Below are 22,453 nucleotides of genomic sequence, written 5' to 3'. Positions count from 1 at the left end.
CTCGAAGGGGAAATAAATACAATTGTAAAAGAAGGTGAAGAATGAAGAAGTCTGGAAGAAGAATTTAATCTATATATTGTTCAGAGCTTTGCTTTAGGGATCATGAACCAACTAGAAGGCTTTGAAGCCTATGTGGCATGAGGAGGAGAAGTTTGGTATTCAAGAAATAAAGAGGGCTTTCTCTTGAAGGGTGAGTAGGGGTTATATTTACACACACACACACACACACACACACACACACACACACACACACACACACACACACACACACACACACACACACACACACACACACACACACACACACACACACACACACACACACACACACACACACACACACACACACACACACAAAATTGAACATAGGATACGATTGTGGAAAGGGGAAAAGGCGAGTCTTTGAAAAATAGTGCATTTCTCTCTCTCTCTCTCTCTCTCTTTACACACACACAACGTTATATATATAATATGATATAATAACGCTATATGTTATAACACATAGACACACACATACATATCATATATATTCTATGTATATATCCGTATATAATGTAATTGTATACATCTTATAACATATATACATAAATATATACAATATATTATGTATCATATATATGCTATATATAATTAAAGAAATATATAACATACATAATATAATTAAACATACAATATAATTTAATATGTGATAAATATATTACAAGTGTATAATCATTCATAATATTATCTTTTACTTACATATACATATGTGTATGTGTGTGTGAACTATAAGGGGGTATATGTGTGTGTGTGTGTGTGTTGGAAGAAGAGGAAGAAGAAGTGAAAAGTGAAGGCTAATCAAGCCTTGAATGCTTATAGAAGTTCCAAAAATCAATATGGAGAGAGAGAGAGAGAGAGAGAGAGAGAGAGAGAGAGAGAGAGAGAGAGAGAGAGAGAGAGAGAGAGAGAGAGAGAGAGAGAGAGAGAGAGAGAGAGAGAGAGAAGGTGGGGGGCCTTCGTTGTATGCCACTTGGTATTATAGAAGCACCCCCTCACTTGCACTGGGGGTGTTAGTAATAGCTAGGACATGAAGTACCCTAATTGCTATTGACATGATGCAAAGTGCTGATAGAACTTAGGTGCTTTGAGGAAGTTACCATGTAGCAAGCGTACATGTATCTTTTATACCTTCCATGTGGCAAACTTCTCTCATCTTCTTCCTCCTCATTTCTCTTAGCTTGTGATTAGAAGCATTTGTGTTGTTTCCTCCCGTGGGTTACACGTGTGAGAATCTCTCTCTCTCTCTCTCTCTCTCTCATGCACACATAAAGGAGGTGGTGTGATGAATAGGAAGGATGAGAGATTACTACCCCCCTCCCGTGGCGCCATTTCACGTGAGATAGTTGGCATAAGGCTACACGTTTCTCACTCATATAGGTGGTCTAAGCATAGAGAGAGCCTCTCTCTCTCTCTCTCTCTCTCTCTCTCTCTCTCTCTCCCCTTTTTGTGTAGGTGATGGGGTACAAGTACATGAAATGTATTCACACGTGAAGTGTCCTAATCATTTTATTGACATTGATGCTTTGAACACTGGCATGAAGTATCGAAGGAATCTAGGAGCGGAGTGCCTAGTATGCATGATCCTACCCAAAAAGAGCATGCTTCTATTTTCTATTAAACCCATATATATGCATATATTAAAATAATAAAAAATAGAAGGCTTTGAAAATTCTAGAAGAGAATGTATGACAGTTAATAAATACCAAAATAACAATAATGTGTTGCTTATGTAGAAAATATTGGAAATGTATCGATATGTAATGCATGAGGGTTTGAGACATGTCACGTAATGCATGAGGGTTTGAGACATGTCACGAGACATTTTGCTATTTCTCAAGGGTGTTGGAAAAATAATTACCTTAGAGAAAATTCTTCAACCCCAAAGAGATAAAGGTATGCTATAACTTCCCATGTGGGGAGGAAGTAGGGTAGTAACACGCATCTTTTGACTCGAAGGTGAGGCGCCCAATTGTGGAATTTGAACCTTTGAAGTCCTAGAAGCCTCCCAACCCATTGGGTTTTCCCCCTTGTTGCCTCCCTTACTCCAAAGGTTCAAATCTCCTGCCTTTAAATTTGATTTGCGTTTTTAAAAGGCAATTCGTCGCACTGAACAGCTCCTTAATCAGTGGTACTTTTGGTTAGGGGTGAAGCTGCTTTTTGCTGCGAGTGTTCCACGTGTAGGGCTGGTAGAGCTTCGATTATCTGCTGGTGGGCTCCAAGACACACACACACAGCGATCGTGTGAGCCTTGGGAGAGAGCGAGAGGCAAGTGGCAACTCGTGCATATGAGCCCCTCTCTCTCTCTCTCTGTGCGTCTCTCTCTAGTATATCGTCGTCACCGCTCCCTCATAAAATATCTCACAGACACAGATTTTGGACTCCCCTGCTCCCTCTCTTTCCCTTCCCACCCCCCCCCTCTCTCGCCTCACCCTGATTGCTGCATTTGCCCCTCTTGCCTCCTGCCGCGTCTTTTGATGGGCTGCTCTGCCTCCGATAGCGGGAATAGCCTGGTTTCTTGAGAGAGAGCCTTTGGCAATCCTGCAGGAGAAGACGACGTGGGCGCCAAGTGGAGCGTCATTCCGGGGCGGCATTTGAAGTGGGTCGCCATACCCTGTTCCGGTTTCATTGAAGATACGAGTGGGTTTGGTAGCAGGTGGCCATGGCTTGGGCTTTTCCGAAGGCCTCCTCTTCCGTCTGCATCCCATCCTCGTCTCTGACACACAATTCCAGTACCTCTCCCCATGTTGGGGGCCCTATAGCCGCCGCCTTTCGAAAGTCGGATAAGCCTCTACGCTCAGCTGCCCCCGATCATCATACCATGTGTAAGTGTAAACTCAAACATAGCATCTAATTTCTGTTCAGTGATCTCATTCTTCATTTAACCAGCAATATATGCCTATGTCAGCCTAACATCAAACATCACTTCTAATTACCGTTTAATGATCTTCTTTATTTAACCAACAATCTATGACCAAGCAGCATGGCCTCAAGTATAAACAAACTGTTTTTCCTTAGTGCCTTACCTGTGCAACATCATAATTCGTTACCTGATAGTATAATCTTTATCCGAGGATCTGATCCTCCCCAGCATCTCATGTTTACTTAGCCAGCAATCTATGCTCAACCAGCATGGCCTCAAGTATAAACAAACTGCTTATCCTTAGTCCCTTACATGTGGATCATCATAATTTTATATCTATCGGTATAATCTTTATCCAAGGATCTAATCCTTCCTAGCATCTCGTGTGACCAGCATTCTATATGCCCAAACAGCACGGCCCAAGAATATATTGCCTCTTTACTACCCAAGAATACAATGTAGTACACGGAGTGGTAGTGAAGGAGCTGACAACTGTAGAAACCAGAACAAGGGTGAAGGCTTGAACAAGACGGCACATAGCAGTAAGGGATGCCTGAAGAGGTGGCCAGGCTGTGTGCTGTCCAAGGTAGAGTCAGATGATGCCACAAACAACAGGGTTGGAGTGAATCATCACATCACATGGGTTCCAATTGTGAGCTATGAACAAGCACTCAAGGTAGTGGTACCTGACTGTAGGGAGAAATTTGCAATTGGGTGCTGATGATGAGGGATTCAATGTCTCAGCAGCACCATGAACAGCAGCGATGGCTGTGTTTCACCCAGTAGATGGCCATGTTTTGGATTCGCCCCTTCCCCCTTTATGGAGTCTGGTGGCCCACCTGAATGAGAATCATTATTTGTGGCCTGATCTAGCCTTTGTGAACGCTCTTTCTGAGGCCCAAAAATGATACTAAGGGAAGCCAAGCTAAGGAGAGAAACACCCTCAAGGTTGCTGATGATGAGAGCCTATGTAAGCCTCAAAGTAACATACTAGTGTTTGTGCAATGCTACTGTAGTTGATATAGTTGATTGGGATCAATGGCAAAATGAAATTCCCTCGTAGAATTCTTTCATCTTGGTAGAGCCATGATCCAATATCGACAGTAATTAGTTCAAGGTGTTCCTTGGAACCGCTTCAGCCATGAGACTTAGCACATGCAGCTGCGTGTTCAGCAGGGCAGCATCCTGATGAGAGATTGGTAGCAGCTGGCTGGATAGGCGGCTGCCAATGGAGAGGAAAGATGATGATGATGATGATGATAATGTAGAGCTGGCACTGGTGAGATAATGGAATGGGTATGGGAATGCACAATAAGTTCCCTTTTGTAGAACATTCTGAATCAAGATGACCCTAGGCACCGATCCTTGACCAGGTGCATCAACATAGACTATGGGCGGGAGCTCGGTTGGGAAGGGGTGCAAAGAGGCTATTAGCAGGTCATAGACCATGGGCAGGAGCTCGGGCGGGAGGGGTCCGTAGAGGCTATTAGCAGGTACCAAAGGTTGTTTATCTCCTTACGCAGAATATTTATGGAGCGGATTAGCAAATTGATCAGGGTGGGTGAATTCCATGTGCACGATGTTTGGCTGTGACTGAAGGGCCTGGTGTGCGTCCATAGTACCTTCTTCCAGAATGGTGAGGAATCATCATCATCTCTCTCTCTCTCTCTCTCTCTGTCTCTCTCTCCATGGACAGAAGCAAACCATTTTTGCAGGCAAAGGAGGCTCCTGACATCGAGACGCGGCGTCATTACAAATAAGTGAGCTCTAATGAACCTATTGCTGGTTTGTCATTGACGATTGCAAAGAGATGAACGGTAGAAAGTATTGACTGATTGATCGATCGATCATTTTGGGTCAGGTTCGATTGAGTAATAAAGCAATGTCTTTAACACTCGCAGAGGCCAGTAATTAAACAAATGTAGTTCAACTAAACGTGGGTTTGAATCCTGAGGGCTTGTCATCATGTTATCATTCCTTGAGGCGATGATCTGGACTTACTCTTTGGCGATGTCTGACACAGCCATTGGTCACATGCTGCGGTTGTCATCTGTCACATCATACATGCTTTAGTTATTGGCGAGTCCATGAAGCGCCAGGAAAATGAATGCGGGGAACTTCACAAAGTCTTTGGGCCTACTAGTCTACTCCTTTCATGCGACATTGCCCGATCGATGTACGCGACTCCAAATGATTGGATTTGGCAATGATCGGTCAAATTCTCTCTTCTTCGGCAATGCGTCTTTTCATTCTCTCTCCTGAGTGTCCTCGATTACACGACGTGAAGACAGCTGTGGTGTGACCGTGAAGCCTCACTATGCTTGTCATCCCCACTCAAGTCAAGTGGGGCATGGCACTAAGAGGCCAATGGTCCCACCGACAGACTAACAATTGGCCCACATGGACCTAGGACTTTACAAGTCCTTGATTCCTAGTAGTTGGATACATGCTTTAGCTTCAGGCCACGCCCCATTGAATTCTATTTGCTGAAGTTTGCATAATGAAGTTATCAGCCACGTGGATTTGTGTTTTGGACTTTGTTGATGTGAATGTTATAATTGGTAGGAGTTATTCGAGTACCTTCAAAAATGGAGGTACTTTGTTAACTAGCTAAAGTTTATATAGATGGCATCGCATGAATTGTCATCAATTCTCTTTCTTGGCTTGGTACAACTTATCTTTCTTGTACGAGACATTCTCTTTTCCATGCATTCTCTCTCCTTGGTCAAAAGTGGGGTATGCAAGTCATTAACTTGCATGTGGAAGTTGAATTGGCTTTAGCCAGAAAACACACACACGAAATGACATTTGCAAGAACTCACACACACAAGTCAATGACTTAGGTGTGTCCTAGCTCTTATTTTTGCAAAGTGGTTATAATAGGTCGATAGTCCCACCATTGGGCTAACACCTTGCACACATGGAGGACCCAACTCCATAAATCCTTCATTCTTGGTAGCTAGGTTGATTGTGTTTATTGGGGCACTGCTTGTCAAAACAAATAATGTTTCTCACATGGGAATGACAACTTCCAAACATCACACTTGTATTGTTGCGAAATGTCTTCTTTCACTTTGGCTTGCTATATTAGAAGTGCAGGGGTTTATGCCCTTGAGAAACTACTCAAGTGAGACATTTTAAATTATTATTAATCATAGAAAGCATATTGTAGAAAACATTTGAAAGTTATCATATTTTAAAGAATGCACGTAGAGAAGTCATTATCATATTGACAAAGGATCTTAGTCTTGGAGATACCACCTAGCCTAGCTGGCTCTACAAAATATGAAAAAGAACAAAATAACTGTATTGAGATTGGCAATGTACTCTATCTTCATTCATCTTTTAGTTCTGTGAATCTCTCTCTGAAATGCCAAAGAAGATGCTATTCTCTTGCACATGCTTGCCAGTAGGGCATGTGGTTTGAGTTCTATCTGGAATTGGCACATGCCTCTTTCATGAAATTCGGTGTTCAGGCTGCTGCCAATCAGCTGCTACCTCTTTTGGAGCTGTCACCTTGTCACAACTCTATAGAAACAGAATTTGTATCCTTTTTCATTAATTTGTCTATATAATGATTTATTAAATTTATTTCCTTTGCACTAATTAGATATAAAGAAAAGTGCATTGGAGCTAGCCACTGATGAGTGGTCACAGGTTATGGTGGACCCACGCGGTGGGTTAGAGAAAAGATAGTTCACACTTCCACCTATATGACCCGATTGGGCGCCTGTGACTAGAACTCACGCATATCAGGGTTAGACTCGCACACAGAAAGGATTGATGCCTTGAAGTGTGGGCTAGATCCACCAGAATAGACAGTTACAATCAACAAGATGGCATGATCATGAAATGCTTGTATAATGTGCATGTGTGGGCTGAAAGCTTGAAATGCACATTTCTTTGCATAGGAAAGTCACATGAAGATTCGGATACCATTTTTGCGATGTACACGGAAAAAGCTTTCATATGACACCCATATTGGGGGGGGGGTCCCTAAATTTTAGGAGGTCCCTAAAATTTAGGAGCCTCGAATTAGCCTAAAAATGCTAGTCCTAAAAAATAGGGATGTCATTCTAAAAATAGTAAGTTCTGTACTCTGACTGTGCTTGCTAAATTTGGTTGTTTCTATTCTTGACAGTATTCAACCCAAAAAGGAAGGCCATAGAGAAGAGACAAGTGTCAAGACACTTGTCACACAAGTTTCCAAGTGTCCCACCACTTGTCACATCTCATGACATGTGGCTGGACACTTGTCTTGTGCTACTCCACTTTCCCCTTTTGTACTAGCTCTCCCCTCTCCTATAAATAAGAGCTCGTTTTTCTTCATTCATCATCATTTTTCTTTGCTTTAAACTCATGTACAGCACCCACAGATAGCCAGAAACTGGCCCCATCCATCCCCATCATCATCCCCCACTTCTCCAATATCAAATTCCTCCATATTCCCTCTTCTATCACTGTTGTTTTACAGGACAACAAGCCTGTAAATTCATTACATCACCTCCTTCTCGAGCTCTTTCTTCCATTTTAGCTACAAGAAGTAAGCCCTATCCATGTACTGCTGATCAACGATGGAGAAAGGCTGAATTTCCCTTTTTCTTCTCTCATATTGTAAAGAAATCAGTTCTTATCATTGCATAATAGATAATGCATGTGTGTTTGTACATCTTTGCATGATCTTGTGAGAGTGAGAATTACTTCTTCTCACTCTCAGGTTGATTGTAACTGAGCTCTTCCCTAAGGGACTTGGGTTGAGCAGAAATACATTCCTTCGGGGGGGGTTGCCCATCTTCAACCCTCAATCTTGTCTCCATTACTTTTACATTTTCATGGCTGTAATTTTGTGAGTAATTTTCACTTTCAGCTTTAAGTGTTCATTCTCTTTTATATTAAGTCTCGAAAACAAGCGAATATCATAATTGTTAAGCATACTACGTTGTTTGGGGCGTTTACAGTGGTATCAGAGCTTTGGCTCGGTCCTCACCCCCAACACTGGTAGTGCTTACAATTATAAGTTTGTTTGTTTTAGCCCTTGCATTGAGTGCTTGAGCATATTTTTTTTCTTTAGTCTCAATGGATCAATCGAGTGCTATCCTTCAAGCCATTCAAAGTCTTAGAGAGGAGAATCAGCAAATTCGTGAGCAACTTCTCAAACTAGAAAAAGTTGAGAATCCCAAAGAATTCAAGGAAAGAAGCCCATCTACTTCAAGAAGACAAAGCCATACCAATGAAAGGAGCCGATCAAGAAGTCCAACTACTTCTAAGAGGCAGTCCCATTCTACTTCAAGACAAAGAAAGAGATCGCGTCGAAGCTCATCCTCTTCTTCAAAGTCATCTGGCGCCTATTCTGATGGATCCTCTTCTAGTAATGAAGAGTCACACCCTTCTCGTGGAAGACCTCATCATCGTCAAAGGCGTCGACATTCTTCACCCTCGTCTCCATCTCCATCCCCATCAAGCACTTCATCATCTTCAACCTCAAGATCCGAGCATGGACGAAGGCATAAGAAGAAGAAGAAGACTAAGTCACTATCTCAACTTGAAAAGAAGATCAAGTTCAGTATGTATGATGGTTCCCGAAATCCTGATCTTCTTTTGAAGTTTATTCGTCAATTTCAAATTTTGTATGGTCGTGACAAGTATAAAGAAAAAGAAAAGATTAAGTTTGCAGCTTTACATTTAACCGACTTAGCCCATACTTGGTGGACGGGGTTGGAATATGATCATGCTGCCCCAAAATCATGGCGGTCCTTTGTTCGCCTGATACAAAGCCAATTTCTTCCTGTTCATTTCAAAAGAGATGTAAAAATGGAATGGGATCGGCTTTGGCAAAGAAAAAATGAGTCACTTGGTGACTATACCAAGAGATTTTGGGAGCTACTTTTGAAGGTCCAACATTTCAAGAAGATCAGCAGTTCGGAAAAGCTTAGGAAGTTTCAAGGAGGTTTGCATTTTAAACTTCGTACTGCTCTTAATCATTATCATTGTTCTAGTCTCAGGGAACTCATTGACCATGCTGAGACATGGGAAATGGAGCACAATCGCAACAAATCATTCCAAAAGAATGATAAGAAGAGAGTAGCTGATGACGAGGAGTATTCAGCCCCAAATGAAGGACAAAAACAGTGGCAAAAGCAGCCATCAAATCAAAAGAAGATGAAGCCCTATGCACCTCCTAATGCTCCTTAATTTCGCTCCAATCTATACCCACAAGCAAAGCAGCTTTCCGAAGAAGAAAAGCAACGCTTCATGAAAGAAGGGAAGTGCTTTAAATGTAGACAAACAGGCCACATAGCGAAGCAATGTCCAAACAAGGGACAAAGCAAGGTTTCTGACAACAAGCCTAAGTCGCCAGTGAAAATCAATGCTATCAGTGATGTAGTTGCAAACACAACTCACACTCCAGAGATGCACAAATTATTAAAAGCTTGGGGACAGTTGCAAGGTAAGCAAGCACTATTTTTGATAGATCTTGGGGCGAATGAAAATATCATTTCCTTGCAATTAGCTAAAGAGCTTGGATTAAAGAACGAAGAGATGGACACTCTGGTAGAAGTTCGCCAAGCTTTAAATGCTGATGAAGGTGACACAGTGAAGACTGTGATACCCTACATTGGCAAGCTCAAGTTTCAAATTCAAGGCTACAGTGACGAAGATACCTTCTGTATCGGAGACCTTGATGGTTGCGATGTGATTCTTGGCATGCCCTGGAATCATAGAGTAGATTCAACCATCTTCTCTCAGAAAAAGAAGGTAGAACTCACCAAAAAAGGCAAGAAGTACGAGATCCAAGCTGGAGTTTCTGGAGACACCATACCTATGTTCTCCTCCTAATATAGCACCATACCGTGTGAGCCGTCCTCAACAAGAAGAAATCAGAAAGCAAGTTGAAGACCTACTCAACCGTGGGCTAATTAGGCCAAGTAGCTCACCATTTTGTTCACCGGTTCTTCTTGTTCAAAAGAAAGATGGCACATTCAGGATGTGCATTGATTATCGAGCCCTCAACAAAATCACTGTGAAGAATCGGTTTCCTATTCCCAGAATTGACGACATTTTGGATCGTCTAGGATGCTCAAAGGTTTTCAGCCGCATTGATCTAAAGAGTGGTTATCATCAAATTAGGATTAACCAATGCACCAGCCACCTTTAATCGAATGATGGAGCGCATCTTTAGAGAGCATCGACAATATGTCGGTGCTTTCTTTGATGATATTCTTGTCTTTAGCAAGAATGAAGAGGAGCATCATCAACACTTGGAAATTGTTCTACAATTACTACAACAAAATCAACTCTTGGTAAATGGTAAAAAGAGTGAATTTTTCATGCATAAAATAAATTACCTTGGGCATGTCATCTCTTCTGAAGGGATTCAGATGGATCCTGAAAAGATCAGGATAATCCAAGAATGGCCTCATCTTCGTGATGTACATGAGGTGCGATCGTTTCTTGGCTTATGTTCTTATTACCGCTGCTTCATCAAGCATTTTGCACATATGGCTTCTCCACTTCATGACCTTACAAAGAATAAGATCTCTTTCCAATGGAAGGAAAAAGAGAATGCAGCCTTCACAAGGCTGAAAACAGCTCTTACTTCTGGACCTGTTCTTATCATTCCAGATCTGATAAAACCATTTGTGTGGAAGCATATGCTTGCGGTGATTGTATTGGCGCAGTGCTAAATCAAGAAGGCCATGCCGTAGCCTTTGAAAGCCGCCGTCTAAATGATGTGGAGAAAAGGTATGACATTTATGAAAAGGAGCTCTTAGCAGTGGTTCATGCTTTAAAGATATGGAAACATTATCTTTTAGGCAATGAATTCCTTATTAAAACTGATCATCAAAGCTTGAAGTATTTCAAGACTCAAAAGCATTTGCAGGAGAAACATGCAAGATGGGAAAATTTCTTGTCTATGTTTCATTTTCAAATTATGTACACTCCAGGGAAACAAAATGTAGTTGCTGATGCACTTTCTAGAGTGCCTCGCATTGCAACTATTACAGTGGCTCATCATGAAGATTTTCAAACGATGAAGAATACTTATGATGAAGATACTGATTTTGCAGCAATTTGGTCAAATTTACAACAAGGAGATTCTCATCCAGATTATTCCATCAAAGACGGTTACCTTCTCATGAACAATCGCCTTTGTGTCACTCTTCCTGTTCGACAAAAGGTGCTTAAAGAAAGTCATGAACCCCCTTATGCAGGGCATAGAGGGAGGGCAGCCACTCTAAGTGCAATTGAGCGCTACTTTTATTGGCCAACGTTACGAAGAGATACACATAACTTCATTGAGGCTTGTCTGGTATGCCAAAAATCCAAATATGATAGGCAGAAGATTCCAGGATTGTTGCAACCTCTTCCAATGCCCAAAGATCCATGGGAATCTATCACAATGGATTTCATCTCAGGTATTCCAAGAACACCTCAAGGTCATGATATGATTTGGGTCATAATTGATAGATTCAGCAAACAATCACATTTTATTCCATGTCATAAAACATTGAAATCCGCACAAGCTGCAAGACTTTTCATTCAACATATCTTCAGATTACATGGTATGCCTTCTGAGATCATTTCAGATAGAGACTCCAAATTCACAAGTAACTTTTGGCGTGCTTTATTTGAGAATTTGGGAACCACTTTAAAGTTCTCCTCAGCTTTTCATCCTCAAACTGACGGCCAAACAGAGGTGATGAATCTCACTCTTTTGGATATGTTGAAAGCTTATGTTAGTGAACATAAGTCACAATGGGAGAAATATCTTCCATTATTGGAGTTTGCTTACAATAATACAGTGCACTCATCCACAGGGAAAGCTCCAAATGAAATAGTACAGGGTAAAGTGATTCCTCCTCCAATTATTCGCACTAAAGATAAGATTTTTGCTGCCGATGAGTTAGCTTCAGATTTAAAAACCGCAATGGATCAAGTTCGAGCCACTATCAAAGTTGCCCAAGAGCGACAAAAGAAGCAAGCAGATAAACGAAGAAGACCTTTGGCTTTTGAAAAATGCCAATATGTCTTGCTAAAGTTTGATAAAAGCAGGCTCAAACAAGGTTCTGGTCAAAATTCATCTTTTCCAAAGCTCTCCAGTAGATACTTTGGACCCTTCAAAGTGATTGAGAAAATAAATGAAGTTTCTTATCGACTTGAGCTTCCTACTCATTGGAAAATACACAATGCTTTTCATGTAAGTTTGCTAAAACCTTACATAGGACCAGAACCAAAGGAACCCATTACTGAAGATCCCCCAGAAGTTGAAGAAACAGAGCAACTCTTGGAACCTGAAAAGATTTTGTTTCTCAAGGATCGAACCACGAGAAGTGGCCTTGTGACACGAAAATTCTTACTAAAATTCAAAAATCTACCCACAACAGATGCACAGTGGGTAGATGAAAAATTCATGAAGGATTACCCAAATATTCTACAGCAATATCAAGAAGCTTTTCAGCTGAGGACAGCTGAATAAAAGCCAGAGAGCTGTCACAACTCTATAGAAACAGAATTTGTATCCTTTTTCATTAATTTGTCTATATAATGATTTATTAAATTTATTTCCTTTGCACTAATTAGATATAAAGAAAAGTGCATTGGAGCTAGCCACTGATGAGTGGTCACAGGTTATGGTGGACCCACGCGGTGGGTTAGAGAAAAGATAGTTCACACTTCCACCTATATGACCCGATTGGGCGCCTGTGACTAGAACTCACGCATATCAGGGTTAGACTCGCACACAGAAAGGATTGATGCCTTGAAGTGTGGGCTAGATCCACTAGAATAGACAGTTACAATCAACAAGATGGCATAATCATGAAATGCTTGTATAATGTGCATGTGTGGGCTGAAAGCTTGAAATGCACATTTCTTTGCATAGGAAAGTCACATGAAGATTCGGATACCATTTTTGCGATGTACACGGAAAAAGCTTTCATATGATACCCATATTGGGGGGGGGGTCCCTAAATTTTAGGAGGTCCCTAAAATTTAGGAGCCTCGAATTAGCCTAAAAATGCTAGTCCTAAAAAATAGGGATGTCATTCTAAAAATAGTAAGTTCTGTACTCTGACTGTGCTTGCTAAATTTGGTTGTTTCTATTCTTGACAGTATTCAACCCAAAAAGGAAGGCCATAGAGAAGAGACAAGTGTCAAGACACTTGTCACACAAGTTTCCAAGTGTCCCACCACTTGTCACATCTCATGACATGTGGCTGGACACTTGTCTTGTGCTACTCCACTTTTCCCTTTTGTACTAGCTCTCCCCTCTCCTATAAATAAGAGCTCGTTTTTCTTCATTCATCATCATTTTTCTTTGCTTTAAACTCATGTACAGCACCCACAGATAGCCAGAAACTGGCCCCATCCATCCCCATCATCATCCCCCACTTCTCCAATATCAAATTCCTCCATATTCCCTCTTCTATCACTGTTGTTTTACAGGACAACAAGCCTGTAAATTCATTACATCACCTCCTTCTCGAGCTCTTTCTTCCATTTTAGCTACAAGAAGTAAGCCCTATCCATGTACTGCTGATCAACGATGGAGAAAGGCTGAATTTCCCTTTTTCTTCTCTCATATTGTAAAGAAATCAGTTCTTATCATTGCATAATAGATAATGCATGTGTGTTTGTACATCTTTGCATGATCTTGTGAGAGTGAGAATTACTTCTTCTCACTCTCAAGTTGATTGTAACTGAGCTCTTCCCTAAGGGACTTGGGTTGAGCAGAAATACATTCCTTCGGGGGGGGTTGCCCATCTTCAACCCTCAATCTTGTCTCCATTACTTTTACATTTTCATGGCTGTAATTTTGTGAGTAATTTTCACTTTCAGCTTTAAGTGTTCATTCTCTTTTATATTAAGTCTCGAAAACAAGCGAATATCATAATTGTTAAGCATACTACGTTGTTTGGGGCGTTTACACACCTGCATCGTCTGCTCATCCAAGTGGCTGCATTTTCAGTCCATCTGTCTTCTCCTCTAGATTCTGTTGCCAGGCAGTACACTGCTGCATTTCAATGTTTTCCCAGCCCCGGACTCCACTGGATTTCAACATCCAGCCTGCTCCCGCCCTCAGCCCTCTTCATCAGATTTCTACATCAATAGTGGTCATTTGCTGCACTCGTTTGTGTGTGGGTGAAAAATGAAAATTGCTTTTCAGGACTGATTTAAGAGCCAGAAGGATATTCCCAGGTCCAATAAGAAGCAGGAGACTGCTGTTGCTTCTTTTGTCAAGGCTAGCTCTCTATGATGCTGTCTATGGGGGCCATATATCCTCATCATTTCTAGGAAAGATCCATTTTCTTCATCAGGCTCGTATGATAATTTACACCCACAATCTAAGTACCATTGCCCTTGTTGGCAGTCCCATCATGTAGCCACCATGGGAGTGCCAAGGATCCAAGTTTCCATCCCAATGAGAATTGATGTATCTCATGTTTGGTGTGTATTCATGATTGAAACCTAGGTGTAGGACATAGGTGGTAGCAAGATAGGGGATTGTGTTACGCACCTGAAATTGCCTTTCAATAATATTTTTTGGCTCTTGAAACAAAGCTAGAAGGAACTCCCTCTCCCCATCAAGCTGAAGTAGAAGGGGAGGGAGTACATATGCTGATCCATGGCTGAAGGTGATCCATGGTTGAAGGTACTATAAGATCGCTCTATTGACTGGCTTGGTTAATATGTTTGCAAAATTGTTTGATAAAGGCACAAGCTCTAGGCAGATGATGCCTAGCTCAACCTGCTCTCTAGTAAAGTGGTAGTGCACACCAATATGCCTTGTTCATGAATTGATGATGGGGTTATCAGCTAGGCAGATGATGCCTAGCTCAACTTGCTCTTTGGCAGTGGAATGGCTAGTCCCACGTGGAGTGTCCATTTATTCTGCAAAATTAGTAGATTTGTGCACCGATTCTAAAGGGGATAAAACAGGTTTACCTTTTAGTAGTTGTCGAGCTTGATGCATAAGGATAAGATCGTACTTGGCTCGTGGGATCTCATAAGGTTTGGGGACTCTGTAACCAGCCTTCTTTCTCGGATAGGGTGGTAAATAACCTGATTAAGCACTATTTACAGCAATTAACAAATTCACAAAATTGAAAAGTACACTTTACCATATAATCTTGGACATTGGACACCCTCTTGGCTCCAAAACTGACGCGCCTTTCGGTATTTATTTAACTTAATTGAAGAAGAAGTCGATGTACAATGGGATTCTCCCAATCCCTTTCGGTATTCCAACTACCCTTGCTGTTCAAAATGAATAGCAAGTCTTAATTTGATTTGCCCCTTGATTCGGGCAATAAATTGGCCTTCACCCGCTTTGATTGAGATGGAAAATGCCCCAAATTCAATTATTTGTTGGTCCCTCCACTTGAATAGGCTAAAAACAGGTTCAATCCTGTTGAATCTAAGTCTTGGAGCTTTCAATTTTTGGCACGCTTCTCGAGGCTATTGCTAAATCCTAATTTTTGCGGCACATTCGGGTTTACATCAAAGAAATTTGAAATTTCTCAGCCTCTGGTGATCTCAATGCTACAACTTTGGAGCAAGGCTGCAGAAAGACTAAGAAATGAGAGAGAATACTGAGAAGAGAGAAAATTCAGACTTTCTTTGCGGAGAACTAAAGAAAATTTGTCAATTATTGCTGTTGTCCTGTCTCAACAGCTTGTAGATGCAAAGAATTGAAGAAAATCAGTCATTTACTGTTGCTGCCCTGTCTCAACAGCTTGTAGATGCGATCACTTGCTGTTGATTGGTCTTCTCCTGCCTCTGGTTGCCTCAGAAGGTCCTCCAATGGTTGCAAATTAGACTAGCAACATCTCCTCCCTCTCTTTTGCAGGCTGAATACACTAAAAATGCCTTTCTCCAACCTCTAAAAGACGTTTTCTAGTCTTGCATGGGAATTTTTGACAAGTGGCAGCCTTCCCAAATGGTTTTTCAGCATTATCCATAATTAAATATTAATTTTCAGTCTTTAAATACAAAAAATTAATCTAATAATTATTTCAGTGCTGCCCTAAAAAATAATCCGACTGGCCAATGATTAAATTGGCTAGGCAACTTTCAACCCTTAGTGTCTCTGCATCATCTTTGACCATTAGATTGGCGTTAGATACCATTAAACGCCACTTCTCTAGTGTCACCAATTGACACTTATGGCCAAATGAATGATCTAGGCCAACAACTGGCACCAGATACTACGAAGTACTTGTGCGGCATAACTTATAGCAACTTTTGCCTTTGACATCCCGTGATTTCCTCGGGTCCTGGGCTTGCAAATTTGCTCTAACCCTAGTTACACCTCACATGTGCAACATTTACTTAACCATGCGATTAAAAATTAATCCACATGTTAAGTGAGGTTTCAAAGAGGTATCTCGGGTGTCGGTGAGCTGCATGATGGGTTTGCGCATCAGTGAATTGGAGGTCAATGGTGAATGATAGGTAGGCATGATCCACTACAACTCCGAGAAAGCATGGGGATACTGAGAGGTCTTGGATGTGAGATATCAGCATCGGTGGGGCAAGAACATAGTCTACTGTGCTGGCACCGTGTCGGTGAGGATAACATGTGAAGGTGCCGGATAGGGGGTATCTAGCCATGCCATTGAAAATGGCCAACTTGTGTGCTGTGCCCATCTCCACAAGGTATCTCCCATATTCAGTGACTTCCCCCATATCCTAAGATGTTCTCTCCAGCTGTAGCTCTGACACATCCTGCTCCTGTAGCATCTTCTCAGATGCATTTAAGAAAGACACTTGATGGGAGATTGTCCTGGCATTAAAGTCTCCCAGTAAGATAATCTCTCCCTCCTTCGAGAACTCCCAAATATCCTCATCCAAAGCCACATATGGTGATTGCCCCTTGGGTGGGGCGTATCGGGATGCCATAAGGGGGAAATAGCATATGGCAACATACAAAGTGCGTTCCTCACCACGCATTCTCACCCACATGTATCTGGCCTGCTCATCTCTACGGACTACTTGGATCATCTGTTGTAGCTCCTCCCTGAATAACACTGCCACTCCTCTCGACCCGCGATTACTGTGGTCTGTGCATGTCTCCTTCTTGCAAGCTGACTCCCACCTATAGCCTGTCACCCGTGGAAGTGTAATATGTGGTCCCTGATGTGTCTCGGAGGGTTTTTTGCAGCCGACTGCCAACCTGTTTGAGATTAGCCTGGCAGTTTTCGTGGTATAAAATATTGTGGTTTGCAGCAGGACTACAAGTGAAGTCTGTCTCATCTTTTCTCCCTCTCCAGCTCTTTATCTTCTATGGTCTATCAAATTCCAATGTATTTTTATTTGTGCTAGTCACTTCTTCCTGTTGGCTATTTTCTTTTACTGTCGTCTCTTCCTTGAAGGTCGTTTGCAGCCATTTATTTGGTAGTCATACCATATGCATACAGAAACCTATCTTCTATACATGTGTAAGCAATATACCACCGACTAAAGACAAACGAAAAAGTTTGATACCTCTTTTCCTTTTTTAATGCAAAGAAGGGAAAATTCTTTTAAAAGGCACTTGGAATCATCACTAAGATAAATCTCAAGCACAAGATCTCACAACACAAAATCAAATTAAGTAAATCCAATCAATTATTTGTCCTACATGCTTTTAATTAGACAAGCTCACAAGGTCAATATTATTATTTTGGAAATTGGTACATTTCAAAAATAATGGATTGCAAAGAAACGGAAAAATTATTGTTTTATGTGCATTTTTTTGCAAAAAGAGGTCTCTAATGTGAACGGGTCAGAAAGTTGAACATGGCTTTTGCATGCTGGCCAAATGGCCTTTTGTACATGTAATTATTCTTTAATTCTGTAAACTTTTTGAAGGGGTGCGGGGCGGGGGGGGGGGGGGGAAGCTGAGTGTTTGTTAACTTACCAAGTCCTTAGGGGATAACTGGAGGAAATGTAAAAAATACGTTTTTTATACTAGATTCTTTTGTCTTGTATTTACTTGTGTTTTTCCAATTTTTGATGATCGACTAACAGCTCAGAGAAAGTATCTTCCTTCACACACAACCTTTGTTCGTTCCTTGGAAGCTGTTTCAGGCTTCTCTACTAGGCAAGCCAGGAATCCCGGTGGTGATATTCCAGGTGTGCTAATTGTCTGCGGGCTTTCTGGTTTGAGCTGCTTCTTTTACAATAGCTTCAAATATATACTTGCCGTTTGCTCTGGCTTACTTCTCTGGTTTTGCATTTCTTACGTCAAACACCACATAGTTTTTCCATCAGGAAGGCTTACTCAAGCAAAAGCAACATCCTCAGATTCACCTCAACAGTCTACTGCAACAGTTCCAGATTCTGACGAAGGATTCCTTGTTCCTGGTGTTGTTGAAAGTATTTCTGGACTAAGTATCGATGAGCTTGAGAATGAACCAGAAAAAATTGCTGAGAAGATACAGGTTCGGACACTTGTCTATAGTGGACCCTTGTACAATATGTGCAACCAACACCTGTAACTCCTGCATATATTCAAGGGGGCTATTCCTGGCATGTTAGCATTCAGTGCTTCTAAATGTACACAAATAGCCCAGTAATTCTTGGGAGTCCATCACTTCTACTTGTTTTTCTTTCTATTATTTATACTGCTGACTTCTTTGGCATATTTCGTTTGGTCACACGTGCCCATGGATTGAGGTTTATGTAAGACAATTTTCAAAATATTTGTCGGTAATATTTGTCCTTTAAGCTGCAGCTACTCAGTGAAGTGTTGACATGTTGCAAAATGGATGGTGTTAAATGCTGTTGGGTGTGGGCCTTGTATGATAAAAATGGCCTGTTTTTGGCTAAAGATGCAGCTGGTTATAATTGTTGTCTTTTGAAGAGATTTTGTTAGGGGCTAGCCTCCTTAGACACTTTCTATTCTAATAGTGAAAAGTGATAATTCTAACTTCTTCCGTCTTCTTTTTGGGCAGACTCTAAAAGAAGAAAATGAAAGACTAAGGTCTCATATCCTGCAGGATGAGAGTGCTCCCAAAATTCTCCCACCTCCAGGAGATGGCCAACACATTTATGAGATCGATCCTTCCTTGAAAGGACATCGCGATCACCTTCAATACCGGTAAGTTGCCACCTAAGCTCTCTCTATTTCTCTGCCATTTCCCTCTACTCTGCATGTAAATGTACTTGGATCAGTGCACTTAAAGATTGGAGCTAAATCTCAGTGGTTTCAAGCTTGGTCCAATACTTTGTTTAATGATTAGTCCCATACTTCCTGCATAAGGAAGGTTAAGGTCCTGAAGGGTAAAACTTGCTATATTTCAAAAAACATGTGAACTATATTGTCTATCTCGATTCATGATCATAGATCAGGGAACAGATTAAAACTAAGTGGTACAAACTGCCTACATACATTGAGAAAGTATTGTACATTGAAAAGATTCTTCTTTCATGGCTATTTTCTAGCTTCTTTTCATATGATCTTCTGTTATTGCTGCCATTTTTTGGGGCCGCTTGTGGTGGTGGGGGGGGGGGGGGGGGGGGGGGGCGCTGCTGGATGCAACTTAACCAGTATTGAGAATTTTGGTTATGATCAACATTTTTATTAGCTCAACTGATGCTAACCATCTTCGTAAAAGTATAGATTTGAGAATTATTAGCCAAATCCATGAGGATAAGTCAGTAGTAGATTTTGGTCTTATATGGATTATGGTCTTTTGTAGTCATTAATGCTAATAACAATTTCAGTTTCAAACTTTCTATTTATATAGAGGAACAAGTGCATTTTCAATGTATGGATTATCAATTGTGGCCACTCTAGATAGGTCCAGAGCTTTTTAAGTTCTCATTGTTTAAAACAACATATGGGAATGTAATTTTACCTACACCTATTAGAAGATGAATTCTTTGGTAAACGAACACTTTTTGTGGTGAAGGCTACCTTTTTGTTCATTTTATCTCCTAGGCAACATAGGCTTAAAATGAATTCTGGACTCGCAATTGCTACTTAATACATGACACTTCAAGAGAAAAATCTGCTTGAAACATGACACTTGAAGAAAAAATTTCTTTGTTTGTACATGTGCTTGTAGAAAGAGATTGAAGTACTGTAGCATGTGATATTGGAGAAGGATGACTTCTTTTGCTTATGCATTTTGATGAGAATTTTCTGCTATAAGATGTGACAACCACTGAGTGCACCTCCAAATGGGCCAATTTGTATGTCAGTTACAAAAGTCGAGAACAAGAAATTGTGGCAAATGTTCATGAAGTTTTAAAAGTGATTGGATGAGATGCCACAGAATTAGAGCTTCAAACACAATTTCTACAAGTACAAATTTCAAATGCCAACTGTACATAACTTTTTGGATCAATGGGAAGCAGCTCCAGTTCTAGTAGGATTCATTTGAGGAGTGGAAAGAATGTGATCAGGATTGTTATTGACTATATTCACAAGATGGACCTGAAAATATTTTGGGTTATATGGGTTTGTGATATTCCCCTTTGGATTCACTGGTGAGCTATTCACTTTCCACAGAGTGATGGACACGATTTCAGATAGTGTTTACATGATCATTCTTTGGTTGTCTGCTCTGAAACGGTAGAGGAATGTTACCAACCTCTTGAGAAAGTAGTTCAAGAACTTGGGAATCATAAGCTCTTCAGTGGAGAAATAGATTTTTCATCATAAGATTTTTTAATTGGGATGTTGGATTAGTCCATTGTTTTAAAGCCTGGCCCCTATGTAAGGATGTCTATGTGGTTTGGAAATTGGAATCTGAAGCAGCTGTGTCATATAATATTGGCCATCTAGCTTGCATTAAGGATAAAGAATGATGACAGTTGCACGGAAGCAAGTTCTTTGGTGAGTGTTAAATATGTATGTTATCTCTTCTCTTTCCTTTTTTGTACGATCTTCTTTGTTTTGTTCAATTCATTGTGCATGTAATGACCAAGGAAAGGTCTTGATATATATGTGCTCCTATTGGCGGCATTTCCTCATCTTGATGATCCTGGTGAAGGTGGGGAGGGTGTTGAAGATGCCTGCCTTCCTGTTGAGGGGCATAATTGTGATACTGTGAACTGGAGTACTGGTTAACAGATGGAGGGCAAAAAGATATGCTTTAAAGGAACGGAGAGCAGAAGTTAGCCAGAAATCTGGAGCAGAAGAGGAAGACCGATAGAACAAAGTCATGTCTAGGGATTTGAACCTGGTTGCTACCCAGTTCATTGGGTGAAAGTAGTACTTTTTTCCAGAACACTTTAGTCTTTTTCTTTTCTAATAGGCTGCGTTGCATTGCTTGGTTTTTCTGCAAATTCCATCAAGTATGCCAAGATTGAGCCCTAGACAAGTCTGCTTTGTAGACTTTGGTCCAGAAGGGAATGTATGTATGTCTATGTTGCTCAGAATGAAGAAGGGGTTGTGTTGGCTTGCTATTGACCATTTGAAGCTTCCTTGAGGATGCTTTGCATATAATCACTTGAGACTTGCAGAATACATCACATAGAGAATTTATATGAAATAGGCAGTGTCGTTGGGGGGATGAAGTATGGACAGTGAAGGCTTTAGGATGTGAAAGGTCAACTATAATACATAAGATGCCTGGTTTTGGTCAGAAGATTATCAATGTCAGGGACATTTTCCATTCTGGGGTTCTAGCCTATGAAATTTGAGGAGGGCGACCTAGTAAAAAGGAGCATGTGTAGTGTCACAGTTTTCTCAGTCATACAAATTCATGGTGTCATCTAAGGCCATATGCATGTTTCATATAATGTGCTCTCAGGAAGCCTATCTAAAGAGATTACCTCGCTTTGTTTGTCTAATCTGATCTTTTTATGTGACCATCTCATGTTATAGTCATTCCAAGTGTGTTTTGTTCATCTCAATACTAACTGGTCTTTTTAGTGTGGGACTAGCAGTGCTGCAACCTAATAGGACTTCGTTTGTTCTGTTCCTTTATGAATTTTGAATGGATGATGCAATGACGATGGTCTTTTGTGTCATTGACAGGTATGAACAATATCGGAAAAAGAGGGAATTGATTGATCAATACGAGGGTGGTCTAGAAGCATTTTCAAGAGGATATGAAAAGATGGGTTTTAACAGAAGGTTGAATGGCTCTTCCTGATCTGCAATTGTACAATGCTTGTTCTGCATATCTGAATACATAAGAGCAGTCTGACAAGTGTCCGAGGTCATTTGTCTTATGTCTGTCATAATAACAAACAGAACAGTTTGCATATTTCAGAGTTTTGCTTCATGGGATTTCAATAGTGTTTCAATCATACCAAGATCTAATGAGGTAGTTAATCTTACTGAATGACTATGGTTATGTGATTCCCTACAGCTGAAACTTCATCTCAAGCATGTTCTGTTCTTGTAGTTTTGAAGGCAGAACTTAGAAGCTGCAGTAACATGAAATGCTCACTCTGTTGCAATGTGGGCATTAGGGCCGAAGTCCATCGATGGTCCAATGTACTGGTCTGACATCCCCTCCAATGTTGAGAAAGGAGTAAATTATGATTGTTGATGGTAGCAGTATGACCCTGAGGTCTCCAGTGACCATGTGTATTTGGTTGGCCACCACCTTG

At 40.9% G+C, this 22,453-nt stretch overlaps 1 protein-coding gene and 1 pseudogene across 2 annotated transcripts in view; one reads left to right on the top strand and one right to left on the bottom strand.

The window, feature by feature from the left end:
* The first annotated feature begins 2,297 nt into the window (after nt 1–2,297).
* The window catches only part of LOC148031457 (1,4-alpha-glucan-branching enzyme 2-2, chloroplastic/amyloplastic-like), a 69,105-nt gene continuing 48,949 nt past the window's right edge, over nt 2,298–22,453 (top strand). The window contains exons 1-5 of one of the 2 annotated variants that reach the window (XM_087684995.1): nt 2,298–2,861; nt 17,912–18,016; nt 18,155–18,324; nt 18,838–18,983; nt 21,873–21,971. In XM_087684995.1, the coding sequence (XP_087541121.1) occupies nt 2,699–2,861; nt 17,912–18,016; nt 18,155–18,324; nt 18,838–18,983; nt 21,873–21,971 (683 nt within the window). In that variant the 5' untranslated portion in view covers nt 2,298–2,698. Of the gene's footprint in view, nt 2,862–17,911; nt 18,017–18,142; nt 18,325–18,837; nt 18,984–21,872; nt 21,972–22,453 lie in introns of both variants that reach the window. The other variant, XM_087684994.1, reaches the window with a different exon arrangement.
* On the bottom strand, nt 3,632–16,879 carry LOC148031458 (uncharacterized; annotated as a pseudogene).

This window comes from Lygodium microphyllum, chromosome 9, assembly GCF_053477565.2.
Source record: "Lygodium microphyllum isolate KBCC chromosome 9, Lygodium_microphyllum_v1.1.10, whole genome shotgun sequence".
Lineage (NCBI taxonomy): Eukaryota > Viridiplantae > Streptophyta > Polypodiopsida > Schizaeales > Lygodiaceae > Lygodium > Lygodium microphyllum.
The sequence above is the reverse complement of the archived record's forward strand: the minus strand, read 5'-3'. Positions and strand labels throughout refer to the sequence as shown.